This window comes from Anopheles bellator, chromosome 1 (genome assembly GCF_943735745.2).
Source record: "Anopheles bellator chromosome 1, idAnoBellAS_SP24_06.2, whole genome shotgun sequence".
Classification (NCBI taxonomy): Eukaryota; Metazoa; Arthropoda; class Insecta; order Diptera; family Culicidae; genus Anopheles; species Anopheles bellator.
Window position 1 is genome coordinate 39242611 of NC_071285.1, and position 18978 is coordinate 39261588.

At 47.8% G+C, this 18978-nt stretch overlaps 1 protein-coding gene across 1 annotated transcript; it reads right to left on the reverse strand.

Annotated features, from left to right (window-relative positions):
- Positions 1-52: 52 nt before the first annotated feature.
- LOC131215559 (uncharacterized) lies at positions 53-17855 on the reverse strand. The gene is made up of 6 exons (XM_058209951.1): positions 17823-17855; positions 17031-17286; positions 3192-7807; positions 1974-3125; positions 1306-1902; positions 53-1235 (listed from the first exon to the last, which is right to left on the reverse strand). The coding sequence occupies exons 1-6, from the start codon at positions 17853-17855 to the stop codon at positions 897-899; spliced, it is 6993 nt and encodes a 2330-aa protein (XP_058065934.1). The 3' UTR covers positions 53-896.
- Positions 17856-18978: the final 1123 nt, after the last annotated feature.

Here is an 18978-nt window from a genome sequence, read left to right on the forward strand (position 1 = left end):
AAACAAGTTGAATAAATAAAATAGTTTATTTTACAGCCTTTTCCATTCGTGTATATTTTTCTCAGGCGATACGATTTCTGTTTAAAAACCGGCCACAAATTAATCTGCTCTAAAACATGCGACTTGTTACGTTTCTTTTGTAGTAATTGTTCCCAGGCACGCTCTCAGTCGAGCCGCCACTCAACTTACGGTTACGGTTTATAGTTTGTTTGAGCGTTTTAGTGACTAAGCTCAACTTGTTTTTAATTTTTTGCTCCACACAAACGACCGCATATTAAGATGCATGAGATCGAGCTAGAAAGAAAAAACGAATCAAATCATTACTAATACCTTGTCTGCATCACTAACATCTAATTTTGAAGCCCGTATGAATATTCTGTTTTCATCGAAGACATGAAAATTTAGCTATTGTCTTAACTCGTCACGCGCCCTCCTAACGGCCAGCATCTATTGGGCTTACAGCAGTGCTGGCCGATACGCTAAAAATTATGAAGAAAAGAATAACACAAAAAAACAGTAACTAAAGGTAATGCTTACTAACTATTGCGGGTCTTTTCAGCGACACCGACGTCTAATTGAGCACAGTCTTAACATTTCTTTTGAAATAGAGGCGCGAACGTTATCACACCACGGGCAAGTATAAACTAGAGCTCATGCTAGTGAAATCTTGTTTAGGCTGTCAATCTAACTAAAAAAAGGCACAGCGTTTTCACTTCCAAGTTACTGGTTACCAATTTTGTTACTATTGCCGCGGCTCGGCCAATAGCAACCATCGCTAAACTATCGCTGCCAATGGCAGTGGTGTGTGAAGGTTAAAAATTAGTGTGCTGGATGATCGCTAGTATTGCACACATCACACGACTGCATCAATTTACTGTTTTTGCTAGAGAGGGGTATTAAATTTTCCATTCTTTTAAAAATTTTGCAACACGATTCAACTCGTTCATCCAGCGCCGTAGTTCCGAGTGCGAGTCGACGGCCAGTAGATAACACGTCACGTTACTGCGGCCTTGATCGATGCTGCTGGCGACGCCGGTGCCGGTACTGGGATTTGTTCCACCGGTGCTCCTATAGCTTCCGATGCCACTACTGTTGCAACTTGCTGCAGCGCCGGCCGCGCTGTGTGCTGCAAAGATGTCGACTTTCATCGTGCGTGCCCGCGAACAGATGCTCCGATCGGCCAGCTCGATTCGATCGTTGACGCACCGCACGAGATCGATGCATTGAATCGGTTGCTAAGGAGAGCGCAAGAACGATAAGTACAACAGAACAGGCAAATATTATTGCCATAAGACGGTAACTTACCTTTTCGTTAGACTCCTGCGGATAGTTCCAAAACTCTAACGTAAATCTGTTAATCTTGCACCACCGTCTGTTCCAGTTGATGCTGTCATCCACCTTCTCGCCAACATCGAGAAACCCGTGGACATCCGAACCTTCAAAACGCACCTCGCTATTAACGCTCATACCGATTGTGCCGGACATGTTCGAGGTGTAGGCCATCGAGTCGAGCGCCAGATACTTAAAGTCCTCCACCAAAAACACATTCTGATTTCCTTGTCGACGCATCATTTTTTGAAAGTTGCTCGAAACCGAATAATATGGACTGGTGGGCGAATCATCGTCGAGCAGTGCCGTTGCAGTTGAGGAATTATTGTTTAGCGCAGTTAGGTAAGTTCCGTCGATCGTTCGCCCCAGTGGGGAGCCTGCCCTTTCGTCGCCCTCTCCAACGTTTGACGAAACAAGCGTGAAGGAGGTAAGCGTTAGGAAGCCTTGCGATTTGAAGCGTGAAAACTCATTATCGAAATCAAAATTCTTCGGTGAACTTGTGCGGAACGAAAGCATCTTGCCGGCTCGGCGGAACTTTGATGGCGAAGGACAGGTTGCAGTACGCTTCGACTCCTGGTTAAAAAAGAAAACGAAATGTTAGAGAACTTGTGTTCGGTTGTTTCAAGGAGCCCCCAGGTCGTTACCTTGTCGAGATGGTATCGGTTTTCGAAGCTGATATTTTTAACGTTCTTCCTCAATCGCAGCACGAACACCTCGACGCGTATTTCATAGTCGGCGTCCAGATCGCGGAACACAATCTCACAGTCCCGAAAGTAGACCCTCCCATCCGTGCGTCGTTCCTGTGCTAGCGTCGCGCGTACCTCATGTTTGTACGTACAGACCACGATGTAGAAGTAGTTGAACAGTGTGTCACCGATCGCCGTGTCCTTGAGCGGGAATTCGAAATGATTCAAGGCGACTTTTCCTACGCGCTTCCTATCGGGCACCGTCATCCCGTTGGTGGCGTAATCGATCTTACTGAGCTCATTCCGAGCTGCTGTCTCCTTCAGTGTGGCCAAAAGCAACAAGCGCTCCGCTTCGATCAACTCAGTAGAGCACTCAAACTCGTGCGTGGTGCGGCAGATGGCCAGGGCTTGTTTAAGCTGCTTCCTGGCATCGCCCTGTTGTTTGATTTGTGTGATCAGCTCGCCGAGAAATTGATTGCTCAGCTCCATCATCGAGCCCGCTACCATGCTAGTCCGTTCGCTGTCGGCCAACGAGTGGTACATTTCGTCAGTTTCTTCTTCCTGGCGACGCTGCTGTCGAGTTGGCGAACTGGACGAAGATAAAGAGGACGACGCGGAGTTCTTACTGCTACCACTTCGCTCTTCGCGAATGTAGTTAGCAATACGTTGGCGTTCGGTTTTGATAAAACTTTTACTCTTCCGAAAGGACGACCGGAGCTTTTGCTTCAAGTTGCGCATCACAGCTCCACCAGTAGATGAGGAGGATGAGGTTTTGCCACTCGACGGTGAACCTGTTAGCGGCGAAACCGTCGACGTGCAGCGCATATTGTCGTTGCTCGGGTGGCTTATCAGCTTTGACGCATCCACCGTGTCGACGGTTACGTCACGAGGATCGTTGTTCGGTATATCTCCCAAGCTGGACTCGACTTGTGGAACGAACTGACGTCGGCATGCGGGAAGCACAAAGTCGACCGTATCGTAACCTTCCGAATCGGGCGCCACTGAGCTGCCCGTTTCGAGGGTCCCGATGTCGGACAGGGTAACGTTATTGTGCAACGAATTGACCAGTTCCACAACTTCTTTATCCTGATAACGATCAAGAGACTCGATCTGTTGAAAGAGAACAGTGCTTAGCAAAATTGTCATGATTTCGTTCTATCGTCACACAATACTCACCTCACCATCCGAGTCGAAACATCCTATCGGGGCCACATTCCCTTTATGCTTCCATGCACCCAGCTCTTTGGAATTTCCCGGAACTACATCTCCCACCACACTGCGATGTGTTGCTGTGTTTCCGACGGGTTCCAAGTCGACGATGATGTCCTTTTCGAACGCAAAACAATCTCGGCTCGCCGCCTGAGCAAACCCTCTCCTCCAGCTCTCCAGCCCTGTCCCACACTCGTCAACCCCTTCGTCGTCGTTCGGTCTGTGCGCAATACGTTCGTTTGCCCTATAAACGGCCTGCCGATCCTCAGCCCTTTCCCGCACGATCAACGACTCTTGTGCCGCTACTAATGCCAATGCCTGCTGCTGCTCTTCTCGACCCGCTTGCCCAAACGCGCGCCTCCAGCTCTCCAGCCCTGTCCCGCACTCGTCAACCCCTTCGTCGTCGTTTGGTTTATGCTGAATACGCTCGTTTTCCCTACGAGCGACCTGCCGATCTCCAGCCTTTTCTTGCATGATGAACGACTCCTGTACCTCTTCTAATGCCGCTTCCTGCTGCTGATCTTCTTCCTGTAAAACCGAGATATCATTGTCATCAGATGCTTGCCTGCCCTCGCTGTCGTCTGATGACGAGCAAAAAGATGACTCCGGACTAAACAGTGACCGTCGAGTGGTAGATGTGGTTGTTAGTGATCGTCGACCTCCCGCGCAACCGGGACTGCCTGTTAGTGCCGTTTTGTACAGGTAGCTCTCGTCCTCATCGTCCGCATAATGATCGACGCCCATGGGGGACAATGTGACCGCCGGCCGGTTAGTTGGTTTTCCCTGGCTTTTGCTAGTGTTGTTAAGCGGTTTACTAACCGGGGTTAAAGTAACAACCGGATCCACTACACCCGTTGATGTAACGTCCGTCAAAGACCTTGCTCTCGTCGTTAGACCAGGGCCGCTTTTGACCGGTTTGTTCACCGTCGCGTACAGTATGTTCGGATCGTTGTTCACCATCACGTAGCGCTTATTCGATTCGCTGCTTATAAATTCATTCAGAATCGTTTTGTGGCCCTTCTGAGTGATCTCTTGGTAGATCGGTTCTCCGGCATAGTCGTGCGCATCGACCGAACTGTGCACCACTTGGTTACAGTGCACACGTTCGTTCGGGCCTCCCTGCCGTTCGACGATTTGTCGAATTTGGTTAAGGAAGTCTCCCATGTGGGCTACACTGTCGAGATTCAGATCGTCAAACGAGTGAAATTCGCCTAGGGCGTGATCTGTCGCTTCCCGTTTCGACGTCGGACCCTGAAGATCGTTAGAGTTTTGTGTTTGCGAGCCAAACCGGAAATACTTTCGTGGAGAGATTTTTAAACTACGCAAGGATTTCATAAATTTTGCTGGCTCGCTCAACTGTTTGCTCGTTTTGGACGGTGACGGTGCTTCATCACGGGACTCCCCTGATAATGGCGTACGCACCTGTTGGGACTGTTGGCACTGTGTGGCAAAGTTTAAACTGCGAACTGATTTCCGATTTGGCTGCACTCGTCCTGATCGTTCTTCTTCGTCGACCGGATCCGGCGGGCTTCGATTTTCTTTGTTCCCTTTTGCCCGAGGAACCGACTGTTGGTCGGAAACTCGCTTCAGTGACACAACTGCTTCGCGACATTCCTCATTCGTACCCAGATCAGAGGCTCGGCAGCACGACTTGCAGCGTAAATTATCAGGCGTGTAGCCGAGGTGTTTGTGGTGCAAATTTTGCTTCTTCTTCGCCGAACTGTTTCGATTAATGTTCGGATCTGGATCGCCACAGCCGGTGTTTACTTTTTTCGGCGTCTCACACTTTTTCACGGACCATATCTTTTTCTTCGACGCTTCGAACAGTGAACGCGTGTGTTTCAGCAGGGCCGCTTTGCGAAATGTTTTCCTTTTCACTATCTTTCCGTTTGCTGTGGCCGCTTTGGGCACCGAGGTAATGCTACTTCGACTAGCAGCACGCTGCATAGCCGGACAATCGACGCTGTCGAGTGCTGTGGCCGGTGGACGGGCGCCCTTTCTCGATTTACGCCGAGGTTCATGGTTCGTGCGCCTGGCATCGTCTAAAAAATTCTCCTGCTGCTGTCGTCGGCGTTCGAAAAGGCTACCCGTCGTACGGCGTCTCCGTTCACCGACATTTATCGGAAGCTGGCCGTGATTGGCGGCACAGCGCTCATCGTTGAGAAATTCTTCCAAAATGCGACGAGTAGTTGCCGAAACGGGCTTTCCCCGATCACTATGCCCCTCACGACGATGGGGGGTACTTTTGACGTTCGATTCTCTGACGAAACGATCGAAGTCGGTCGACGAAGAATGACGTCGGTCGGGTGTCCGTGGTTCAGGCTTTCTACCATCAACCGTATCGATATCCAATTTAGGACCGAGCAGCTCATCCTGCCTGCGTTTGGACCCGCCAGAAGATGATTGCTGTGGCGCTGCCCGCGAGTTTCCGGTTCTAATTAATCGTTTTCGAGTTTCATCCTCCGAATAGTGTAGCATATCGTAAACTTGCGCAGGAATAGATTGAATTTTATCATTTTCGGCCGCCATTCGCCATCCGATGTGATGCGATTTGGGTCGCGAGTCCTTCCCGCGGTTCGAAGGATCACTTACATCAAGCTCCTCACGCGTCGGACAGGAGGGCTTCACGGCTGATGCTTCGTGCTTCCCACGGACAACGGAGCGTTTCGGAGAGTTGGCAAATGTTCGGGGAGGTTTTTTCGGTCCACTCGTATGTAGCAGTAACATTGACGAATTCGTTGATGCATCGGAACTATCCATCGCGGGCGGATGGGACGTTCCCGTTCTTGTCGGTTTCAAGGACACCTGTTGTAGTTTTTTCAAGCGTGCCACCATCAACCGACCGACCGTTTTACCGGAATACCGTGGCTTACTTTCTAGTTTCCCCAACGACATGCTCGAATCGAACGACTCCTCGCCGGGAGAAGCGACTCCACAGAGCGCGGAATCGCTAAAACATTCCTCCCTCGCTGGCGATGCTACTGACTCGGCCGGAGATAGTGACCCTTCCGCCACAGGCTTCCCTTGCTGCGGCCGCTTGATGCCATACAAGCGATCGAAATGGATCGTCGAGTCGAGGATTTCGTTGCAAAAATTATCGTCAATGATTCGTTGCTGACGGTTGAAGTTCACTTTGTCGTGCCGCTTTTTACAGCTATCACTACCGTGCGATTTTCGCCTTCTTTCTGGCTGTTCTTCAGAAGGTTTCTTCTTCATCTGCGGCTCACTTCTTCTCCCTTCTATCTTCTTTGTGTTGTTAAATTTTTGCATTTCCTTAATCTGCGCCTTGTTAAGTGTGATCGTCGACATGACCTCGCCCCGATCCTCGGTGAGCTCTTGCACGATGCTGATCATCGGTTTGTCACCGTCGTCAGGTGAGCGTGACTTCCCTTCCGGCGGTGTGGCCGGCTGCGACGTGGCTTCCTCGTAAAACGAAAGCGTTGACTCGTGAAGCTCGTCGCAGTCGTGGTACTCGTCATCTTCCGGCGAGCGGCAGAATGCATCGAGTGATCCTCGATGTGCTTTGTGTTGCTTCTTTTTAGCACCATGCCCAACATCATCGTGAGAAGCTTTGCCAGGTTGGTCTAGTTCATCTTCTAGTTCGTAGTCTCCTGTAGCTGCTGATCCTTCGTCTTCCTGTTGTTCTAGTTCCATTAGTTCCTCACTCTCAGTGTCATCGGAACCATCGGTCTGTGGAATGGAGTGTTCGTTGGAAGCTTGCTTTCCATCGTCTGCCCTATGAGGTGGCCTATGGCTGCTACATGGTTTTGATCCGAACTCTGTTCGTCCTAAATTCGTTGGCTCTGAGGTTTCTCCCGCACAGCGAGCTGTATCTACATTTGCTTTACTCTTTGCCTCTACTGCAGCTTTGCTCATCCTTTGAGGATTAGTATCACATCGACAGTTAATATTAATGGTAATCGTTGTGGCATGGCGAGCCGCGTCCACCTGGGTCGCAGCACCATCAGTGGCTCCGCTCGTTTGAACCATCGCCATATCGAACCGATCGATGCTGGCCACATCTCGGCTACCTTCGCTAAAGGCGGAACTCGTGCGCTGACTACGGCCTCCGATATCCGCTGCGCTGCTATCGCTCGTTACACTGGCACTATCGAAATCGCTCGTCTCCACCTCACAGCCTCTCGTATCGGAACACAATCTTCCCTCGTCCTTCACAGCGCCACAGTGGGCATCGTGAGCGCTGGTGCCCACCATGCGGCCTTGCTCGTGCCTCTTCACCATCGTTTTCACTCGGCCGATAGCCCCGTTACTACTTGCGTTGTTATTCCAGTCCTGGCCCGAGCACCGTTGCAAGTTTTGGTACTCGGAAGTTAAAACGCTTCCTGGGTGGTGGCACACTTCTTCCGGCTCATTCGTTGGCCGTGCATCAATCTTCGCATGCACAATATTTACCTTCTCAGCTTGCTGCACGGCGGATGATGCCACAGTTTGGTGCATTCGAGTGTTTTCCGTTTCAAGTGTTGGCGCTCGTACGTCGTCGTGGTTCGATTTCTTTACAGTCGCATCCACTTGGTCGCTGTCTTGAGAGGAACGTTCAACATGTGAAGCGTTTTGTGTTTTGCCTACAAACGAGAGGAAATACAAAAAAGTGTTCAGTGGACTAAATCGTAACCAGGGCTTTCCTTAGCCAGGGATGAAATGAAAAATTGCTGCAATAGCATCACTATTTCCAAACTCAAAATCGAACGATTTTTCTAGATTCATTCGTACGTCTGTTTCATCACGCCACGAATAAAAACAGCGACCACAAAGCAACACTATCACCCCTTCTTGAAATGGACGGTAACAAATTTCGGCTCGTCCCGGTTATGTTTTCGAGAGTTAAACAACACCAGCAACGGATGTACCAGAGTTAAACGACATCATTAGGCCACGAATTATGTGTAACGAAAAATCAAGTGTCGGACAAAGTGTTCACCATGGATGTGATATCTAGCCGCGCTAGCGACTCACTGTTGTGAACCGTTGTGCCTAGACCCGCCGAGGGTCGCATTGCCTTAATTGAAGTTCCCAGTTTGTGTTTTGGGCATATCGTCATAAAAGTTGCCCACTTAGGAGGGCCGTCGGTGAGAGAGGATCACGATCAATAAGCTGCGGGTCCACGGATTGATGGATATTAACCGCACAAAAGGGGTGTCTAGCGGCGGTGCGCGTAAGACAGTGCTCTGCGGGTAGAAGGAACACAAACGGCAAGAAATACACGACACAACGACTTCGAGTGGCACTTGAAGCAAGTGCACGCGAGAACTGGCGACCTCTGCCTACATCATCTGTACAAATATGTAGGTTTTCTCGATGCTGCCCACCAGGGCGCGTCGGGTGATCGCCTTTTTAGGGACGCCTGGCTGAGGCGGGACGCTATCGCTCTGAGTAACAGCCAATACGGGTGGGATGATGCATTGCAGTGCGCTGCAACGGATTTAAACAGATTTTTTTTTCTGCGATCGAACTGCAATGTAGCAATGAAGCCGGTACAAACGGCGATAAAGTGAGTAGGACGCACATGTACAGGGCGGAACTGGTTTTTATCCGTTTCTGGAGAGTTGCTGTTTCAATTTTGGTAGTTTGGTAGCCATCTGTGCGCATTTATCGTCGAAATGAATTTAATAGCAAGATTTTTGAAATAAATGTTTCGCAAAGCAAGCGAAGGTTTGCTGCAACGATTAATCTTTGTAGTTTGATTACAATTATATTGCGTATTCCGTAAAATATTATTACAAACAAAAAAAATCTCATTGAACCGCATTGATGTGCGAGATTCGCCTCAGATCTTTAACGAGAAACAACGAGCAAAAAACACACCACCTCACAATCATCATGGTCCTTGATGACATCTCCGGCCCTGGTTGCACCTTATCAGCAGTGCATGAAAGTCAACCGGTTTGTGCCTTCTCCTTTCCCATTCCGTTCCTTCGAACGCCTCTTATTTACATTTTTATTATCATCACAACGTGCGAGAGGCACATCTCGTACGTAGCGGATCCGCCCATCAAGACGTGTCGTCGTCTTGTCTTGACTAACACACCATTGTTGACTCCGTGCGAAAAGCGCATAACCCCACGTTTTGGTCCGAACGTCGATAATTTCATTTTACTTGCTTCTCTCGCTGGCATTTTAAATTGAGATTGCTCCGCGACGAGACGCTACGTTGTGGTGGACTCATTTCGCAACGTTCGCATTCCACCACACGCAGGACACTCGTTGCACGGCGTGGTCACTGATTTACGACAAATTTGCGATCGAAAGCCGTGCCCATACGAGGAAAGAAGCTCAGCGTATGAATTGGCAAACGCTGGGTGGCAATGACCGCTGCGAGAATTTGTCGACAAGACGACGCTTGAACAAGAAAGAGAGCTGAAGAATAAAATATGCAAAGTCCTGGCACGTCCACACGACGTTGTGTATTCGAAATGTGTAACGTTCGATTTGAGATTCAAATGACCAAGCGTCGGCTGAAAAGTCGGGCAATAGTTCCCCGCGAAAGGATGATCGTCATCGAAACAAGATGTCCCAAATTGACTCACAATACATTTTATGATTTACAATAACATTCGGTTGGCCACTGAGTTAACCAAACAGCCCACGAACGGTGGCGTGGCAAGGTGGAAACTGGTTTCGCCCCGGTGTGATCAGGAGGACGATTCCGGTTCCTTGAACAGGTGAATGTGCCCCCGTGGATGTTGGCAATGACAATCTTCCTGATTCTGGCCAAACAAGCAGGAGTTTTAATTTTGTGCGTTGCTTTTATATGTACGCTACGCCATTCTTATGACGCAGCGGAATGCGAAACTCAGTCAGGAGCCGTTTTGAGGCCGAGATTCTTCGCCTTTCTCTTGTTGCTACCGATAATTGAACATTCCGTACCTTTTGAACGATGCAGGGAGCAGCGTTATTGGAACACATCAGATCCTTTACTAGGGACAGTTCCATTTCGTGCCTATTCAATGCTATATTGTATTCTTTTGTAATTACTTTATATAAATATTACTTTTTTCTAGTTTAAAAAAGGTGGCCTCTCCTTCCTTAACACGCTACTCTTATATAATTGGTTTCTGTGATTTTTTTTTATATTAAGCGCTCCTCGATTCCCGGGCAATGTTTGTGTAGAAATAAATTTTAAAAATTGCAACCTTCGACTGTAGAATGTAAAAAGGCAAAAGCCAGCCATACTACTTAATAAGAAATTTATTTTACGCTCTAAAACCAGGAACCGGACCAACCGGACTCGTCGAGGATAACGACGTGGCCAGCACGCTGGGACCGGCCTGGCCATAAGGAGCGGCCAATGATGCCTTCTTTTTACCGCCTCCTTCTTTACGCCAGCGGTGTTGTCAGGGCCGAACTGGACAAACCAGAAAGTGGGCAGAGAAGTGCAGCAAGCGTGGAAGAAAGATAGAAAAACAACCGGCCACGCACGCGAAATGCAAAAGATAAACAATGAAAGTTGCCAAGCGGAGGATAAATAATGTAGCTGTGGAAGAGAAATTATGTTCTGTCCATTCGGCACCTCTTCTCCAAGGCGTTCCCCGCGTGAAACCGGCTTTCCCCTGGCAACACGTTTCAGGCTCGCTGGTCTTGATTTTCGCCATCGCAAAATGTTTGTCCCAACACGTTTAAAACCCAAACTCTGGTTTTATGACAACATTCCTCCTGGGGCTGATGAAAAAAGAAATACCCATTTGCCACTTTTGATTGCCAAAGGCGATGAAGAACATGGAGTCAATTTTCCATTAGCGATCGGCACATGGGAGCCCCGTTGAGCCGTCAGCGGCACATAGCGATGTGATAAGCCGTGGACCAACCAACAGCAATTGCAATGCAAAATGCAATTAGCGAAGCTGCACGTTGGTACCATTTCGGAGCCAGTAGCGACTTCAGCGATTGATTAAAAGCGCGAATGAGGAGCTCAAAACCGGCTTAAAAAGCACGCCCATGCCCGTCTTGGTTCCTGAGAGAGAGCATATATGTTATCAACAAAAGGATAGTTGAAAAGCCGTTGTTGAACCGAGTCGTTACCGTTCAAATCGATTTAAAGTTCATTTGTGCGGACCTGGGACCCCGATGCAAACGCTATGCAACAAGAAAAGCCATTTTATCGGATTCTGCCATCAGTTATCTCCGCATCTTCTGGCCCCCATCGTAATGATTGATTGGTATATTAACATAGAGCCCTGCTCCGGGTTCCGTGCCGATTGTTGTAGTGGGGAACAATGAAGAAGAAGCCATTAGGTACCCCGCCATCCGCGAAACATCTCACCGAAGGCGGCCTGGCTTTACAGGCTTCGCCACTCTTGATTTGTTGCCACCACGTATCGAGGCCGCGGATCGCTGGCAGCGAGAAACCCAAACGCTCGCTGCTATTATTATCAAATTAACGCCAGCAGGTTACTCTCGACCTCCGGCTTCCGTATTTTCCGTACCGGCACCATAAGAGTAATTTGTGTGGCGGTGAAAATCTACGCCTCCAATGGTGGCGCGAAGCAGAGCTTCGGGAATTTGGGTGTTCCGCTTAAACCATACGCCACCACGATTTTTCCATTGGAGTTGAAACAGGGTTCGCAAAACATTGCCGATCGATTTCTTATGGTTATTATAAGAAGGTTTGAGTAAAGCACTTTTGTATTAGAAACTGCGTCCATTAAAACTACTTCTTTGTACCTGTTGCTTTGTCACAACAGTATTTCATAAAAACCAAGCAGCAGATTCAGTAAGCTAATTGCAGCTTACTTGCAAAGTTTGCCCAATTTCCCACGCCTAAAACAACTTGCCATGCAAAACATCTTCATGTCCATCAAAATGGTTCAACAAAGAAAACAAAATACTTGAGATGAAATAAGAGAGAAAAAATTCAAAATAAATGGAACGGAAGTTAAACATGGCAATGGCTCTCGCAGCTGAATAAATCCTTTTTGAAAGCCGAATTTGGGTGCTTTGAGTTCAATTGTGGTAGATCGGCCTAAAAAACGGACCCACGTACAGTTTGGCCTTGCCCGAAAACGTGTATAATTAAAATCATTCAACCTACGACCATTCATTGCGTACGAGGGGCACATCGCAAGTACAACGGTCTAACTAACATCCGCCTTAACCTTGGACCTACGATCTTTGACTATTCGTGTACATTCGCTGGACCATGTTTTCGAAACGGCGCCCTGCGCCCAAGCGGCGAATGAGAAGTACCATGTAGTGGTGGCTTCTGTTTTGTGTTTTCCGTTTATTTTCGGCCGGAAGAAATAATAATATTTAGCCCTTGGAGCCACGGCCGCCCAGCAGGTAAGAGAAAAATCCCAAAAGAGGAAGATGATCCACTTGGCTAAAAAAGCAAAAGAAGTGAGCATCGGACCACAGACATAAACCACACCTTACCAACCCATCCACGGCGATTTATGCGCCGCCGTCGCCCATTAAATACAATGATACCGCTAGGCTTCTTCAACGCTCACCATGCGCGGCGCGCGTCTGGTTCTGGTGGATCCGTATCGGCCACAACATGGATTCCGACAGATCTTAATGTGCGATGAAGAAGAACCGAAAAAGGAGAACCGGAAGCAAAGTGCAGCCTCAATTGGTTCAAGCCCTCTGCCGGTGGCGCAACATAGAGGATTACAAATCGAAAGAAAGGTGCCGAATGAAAGGGACACAGAGGCCCAAGCGAGGTGACGGTCGATGTGATAAGGTTTCGATTCGAAGAGATGGTGACCTTAAATAGATAAGCACGCTTATCAGTAGTGTTCATTGTAAACCGATGCAGTCAATAGTGTATTTGAAAAGAATGATTGAAGGATCCTCAAAGAGCAAATGATAGAAACCACACAGAGCTACATTCCACGGAATATATGAAGAAGGGATCACGTGAAACGAGCACAACACTAAACTGGATGCTGAAGAGAAGCATTACAAATTCGGACCAATACACCACCAACTAAGATCTTTTGGAAAATGCCACAATGCTGACAAATATAGAAACGTTATTTGCGTTTTTACACTCAGAAGCTGAACCAACTCCATTCGACACGCTCGGTGAGGGAACATTCTAAATGCACACAAATGCCTTTAGCTTGTAGGATCTCACTGTGCCTGCTAAGGCATGACCGTGTTCCTAGACCGAAAAAGGACTGTGGTTCACGGTTATCAACTTTTTCTTTCCGGGTGACATCCAATTATTTAATGACCGTTTGCGATCGCATTACGCGCAACGAACGTCGGTGTCAGCGAGGCGAATAAGATTTTTTCTAGCTCTTTATAACACCGCATTTCCAAAAAGGGGCCTGAGAAACAGCTACGCAAAGAGATAGTTAACAGATGGCACCTTGCACACAGAGCCGTTGTCAATGCATTCGTTTACCAAAAACAGAAAACTGAAGAGAGGTCGGTTCCCACTTCAAGTACAAACGATTGGTAGAACGGGACAAAAACGAAAAAGGAAACCACATTCCACTAAATGCGCACCGTAGAAATCTAAACGGGTCCTTGCTCTTAAGACTGTGCGGTGAAGTCAAGAAGACCCAAGGACCGAAACACTCAGACAACCGCCCAAGCCCAAGAAGGAAAAACTGCTCCATTTCCTTTTGTGGCACGGAGTCACAGACTCCACGATTCGTTCAACTCTGATGTATCGCTCGGCCAGACTAACTGACGCACGAAAACTAAAAAAACGGAACGAGATCTAAACAGCCTACTCGCCGCGATCTGTCCTCAGGCCGGCGTCAAGAAATGCGCCACGACGTGCACAGGAAGGAAAGAAACACAGTTTATGCTCGAGCGTGGTACGTGGATGCGCGTGGGAAGTTTATGACACGCTAACCTGCGCACGCGGCTAACGTTTATCGTTATGACGTTGCTTGTGGGGGCTCGCCCTGACTACTTTGCGGATTTCTGATTACTTCCTGAAACCGGTTGGAAGGGGCGATGCCAGACATCACCGATATCCCACGCTCCTTCAGGTGGTCACTGATCTTGATTTTTTCACCTCTTCACGAGACGTCAAAGCAACGCCGTAGACAGTTTGACGGTTTTGGTGCGTTTCTTATCTCCCCGCAGGTTGGTTATTGCTGCTCGACATACTGAATGGACAGGCAAAGGAACGGCAACGAGTGTCTCCGGCATTTTAGGTTGCTCAGAGTCGTGGGCGAAGATATTTTTGTATACCCATGAATATTGAGCAAAAACCTGGCAAGTCGTTGAGGCAGGTCAACACCGTTTCAACGTCAAAATATGGTATGGTAAATAAGGCTCAGTCAAATGATTGACAGCAGACATCAGTCAGTTACGCGTAGAATAATTGTTGTGTGTAATGGACGTTTGCTTTCATTTTCAAAAATCAACATAGCACGAAAATAAGTTCGTGGAGTTGTCAGTATCGAATAAATTGTAGCCCGAAACGAAAATGAAGGGGCAAATGACATCCTGTTCTATCTCTCACACCAACATTCCTGTTTCCATGAGAATTCGTCGTCACCTGAAAGCGAAGGAAACCCTGAGGGACGCCACTTGCTGCCCACTCAGTTATCAAACAAACAAATAACAAATATGTTCGACAACGACAGCGTAAGCCAATAATACTTTCGCCGCCGTCAGTCAAATATGGAGCAGCACACACAGCACCGATAGCATATGGATTTTGGGGCGCATTATCTCGCCAGAGCAAACACAGAGCCAAACTTGTCGGGACCACCGCTGTCGGCCGGTCCACCCCGCTAATGACCTAAGCAAACGAAAACGGGTTCAAAACCAGAGCGTGAGGGACATACAGAAAACAGGAGCCAGTCAGGGTGGTGATCTGGAGCTCCGGCATATGTCGGAGAAAAAAACAGAGTCAACATGGAAGACTTATGTTGAATGCTTTTTATTGAACGCTTTGAACATATTCGTGTACTCCTCGAAATGGAGCCATCGATGACACGAGCCCCTGAAGCAACAACCAAAAACCGTTAAAATTGATTGGACACACATAAGCGTTGGCGCAAATCATTACCCATCGGCCGACGTCAGATTAGAAATTGTTCGAACCGATGGAGCATATTTTCCGCACGTTACAACGATGGTGTCTGGGTCAAGTGTCATGAGCCAGATGGCGCCATTGCACAGGCCCCATAGGCAAATCCACTTGCTATCAGCGGTGCTGGAGCATGCAATCAGTAAAACGGTAATTTCATGGTGTTTCTGCCTGCGGCCCCGTTCCGTTTGCAAACTCTATGCTCTGTCTAGCCGAGTGCGGTCATGCAACCTGTTGTCACTCGACCGGTTTGGCGTGTGCCGTCTAGACGCTAGAGGAACGCAAATCCCTCCAGCAGATACTCTCTCGCAAGGTAGATACAATGACGGTCACCTCAAGAACTCCAAGAAAAATGATTAACATGGAACCTTGAGAAACTTTCGAACTGCTGTGTAAATACCACATCATACTCCTTGTTATCTGCATTTTGTTACTATCTTAAAAAACAGCATAGGACGGAACTAACATGTCTCTCTTGGAAGGATCTCGTTTTTCATACAAAACAAATGACTTGCTCCACGGAAGCTGTGGAGTGCCAAAGACAAAGTGTTGACCGCGCCGACGATGAACGTGTCAGCCTTGCCATCAACTACTTTATTGAAAAATGGCTCGGACCGGTCGTAATGGTGGTTTATTATGACGACGGCTGTGGTGAAGGCAGGCCAGCGGGCTTTAATGGCTTGCTAGGTCCTTCATCTTGAGTGATCGGTTGTCGCGCATTAGCCTGGAAGCGCAAGCCGCGAGCAAAAGAGAGGCCATTACCGTCGACGTGTTGTTTGCGTACATACGACCACCGGCAAACGTGCTTTGCTTGTCCCCATTCGGTAATGTTACTTCGCAGCAGCCCATCCCGCCAACCGCTACCACTTTCAGGCTTTCTCGAAATTATGCACGCAATTTCATATGCATGCGTCGCGCGAGCCTTCGAACTGGTCCACAAAGAAGATCGAGGAAGAGAAACTGTGCGGGAAGCGAGGTACGAAACCACACGAACGATCGAAATGCCTCTGCGGTGGAGCATAAAAAGTATGGATGAATCCATCGTCGGCAAAACAAACACGTGCCATCTTTTTGCATGACACAACCCCTTGTTGAAAAGACATGTCATGGGATCTGCTTTTTGCGGTTTTAGAAATAAACCGATCAGCCCTCGGGTGCGACCCTGGCAGCCGAGTGATCAAATTTTGTTTCGCCTGATACAGTTATGTTTACTTTTTGTAAGACGTGTTGATTGAGGTCGAATGAGCAAAACATATTGTGTTTTCTTTCCAGGAAGTCGGTCTTCGGTTGGAGTCGGTCAATTGAAACCAATAGTGACTAATAAATTGATCGACGGTCGAAGTTCAGCGTGATTTGTGTTGTGACATCATTGCATCAAATTGTTTGCGTTTATGCTATGTTATTGTATGCATATAGTTGAACAAACTTATGAAAACAATGTGTAAGGTAGCATTTCCATTACGAATTGCTATATCAGCTAAACACGAGCGTTTATAACCCGAGCACGCTCGCAGAGCGATTGACATTAACCTTGAAAGTTGCGTTCATGCAAAACAGGCCACAAAAATAAGGCTAAAGCAAAACTGCTTCACAAAGCAACTTTATAATTTTGCCAACACTTATTCTATGATTACTACGATTGAGAATTCTGTTGTTAAAAAGATCTGCTCATAAACAACCCACAATTCACTCTTCCTAAGCTGATAAATCGTTAAGAGCATAATGACATGCTTCGCGGCCATGAATGATAAAATAAAACATTTCAGAAACACGTACTCTGCTTCACTTACCGGTATCAAACTTCAGATTGTTAAACAGCAGCGACCGATGGATGGAATCGAGCGCACCGAGGATCGCCGGGTTTCTTTCGATGGCGGGACGATTTTTTTCGCGTTCCTTGCTATGCTCACCGCTGCCGTCGCCGCAATCTGGATTTGGCTTCGTTTGCTTTGCGTCGTTCTGCGTTGCTGGCCGTTGCTGCGTCACAAGGCTTTCGGAGACTTTACTATTTTTTTCTTGAAGGTCACTGGCGCGCTGTGTCGTCTGCTAGAGTGAAGCGCGACGATCCGAGAGGGTATCGTGGGACAGCAAGCGGAGGCAAACACCGGTCAGCCATGGTGCAGCATCCGTATCGTGAAGAGAGCAAACGAAAAAGGAAATAAAAATAAGTAAATCAACGTACTTGACTGGGCAGAGGGGTTAACGTTTTCGAGAGCAGTGCCCAAGATGAGGGTGTAGAATGAAACCGGATTTTTCGCAACAAATTTATGGACCGGTACGTGAAACGGAGCCGTACACATGAAGATGCATCCCGTTTCGTAGACTGATAGAGAACTGCCGGCTACACTCGAGCGAAACGAACACCGCTCTGCCCACAATTTTTAGAAAAGTCCTTCATTTTAGGTTATCCTCACTACAAAAGGCAATGTTTACTTTGATCCCACAACGGAGAAGAATGCGAACCCTTTCACGAACAAGTTGCGATCGCTTTCCGGCACGCTCAACCGAAGCCAATGTCCGGAAAGGATTACACGCTCGAAAAATGGACACGATAAATGCCGCTGAGAGTTGGGAACACTTACGAGTTCGATTTTCTTTGGTCGGTATGCAGCCATGAAGAGTGACGCAGTAGGGTGAAATAAAGGATTTTCAAGTTGGTTTTTTATAATACAAAGCACTATCACCACCACTTTGGCGTTCGAGTACGGGGTTAATGAAACGTTCACAAACAGTTACGCTATCTGCTACGAACAAAGGACACGGGACAAACATGCGAGCGTTTAAAGGGACATTCACGACACTGCACAAACGGCAAGGCACAGACACGGAATAAAGTCGCAGAATGAATGAAACAGCCAGCCGTAGCCAGCTACGATGCCATTCGACAGAACTTTTCTTGAATGGTCTTCTTCACTTCAACTACGGTTTCGCCTACAGCCAATGCATATATATCAATGAACAGTATTTTACGCTAAATGCGTCGCGTGCCCTTGTCCAACAATAACGAAACTCCGCGAAAACATCGAACACCGGCCCGGCTTCTGAGTGACCGTCTCCCAACGGCCCGGCGTCATGTGGTAAGGCGAAGAACAAGAACCGGAGAATCGAAGATTTCTCGTACACGAGCCCGCGTTTTTTCTCTGCCACAATCGTTGATTCCGCGTGCGCTCTCGGCCACAGTTCAATCCGAATTGAACGCTGCGAACGTCAAAAACGCACAGCCTTCCGCGAGTGACCAGCGAACTCACGCACACATGGCCAAAAGCCAGCCTCTTTTTCAGATACTGCTCAAACGAACCCGAAATTGCTTGATAACACACCGTACAAAATGGAAATGCTACGTTTGAAATCTCTAAAATGGATTCAGAAATGCAAAGATCGATTGGCAAACGAATGTCCTAACCGATGTAAAAGTTAGGGTTGTGTAACAATTCGTGTGAAATTACACAAAATGCAACGGCATGCAGCGGCAGTTTTGCATTGTTTATAGTGATGGCACGCAGCACCCAATTTTCCTCTGCGAAGTGTATTTTAACAAACCACAACCGACGTATTGCACTGTGAATCACTATTTCTCACGAAACTTTCACGGTTTTTGTTATATTTTAAGGAATTCTTCCGCGTTGGAATGTACTGTGCACCGTTGAAGGTAAAAACGGTTGGAGAATTCAGCTGTCACTTTTAGGCCTTTTAAATGAGTTCTATGTGTGAGTTTCACGAACAATCTGAATTCCGTTG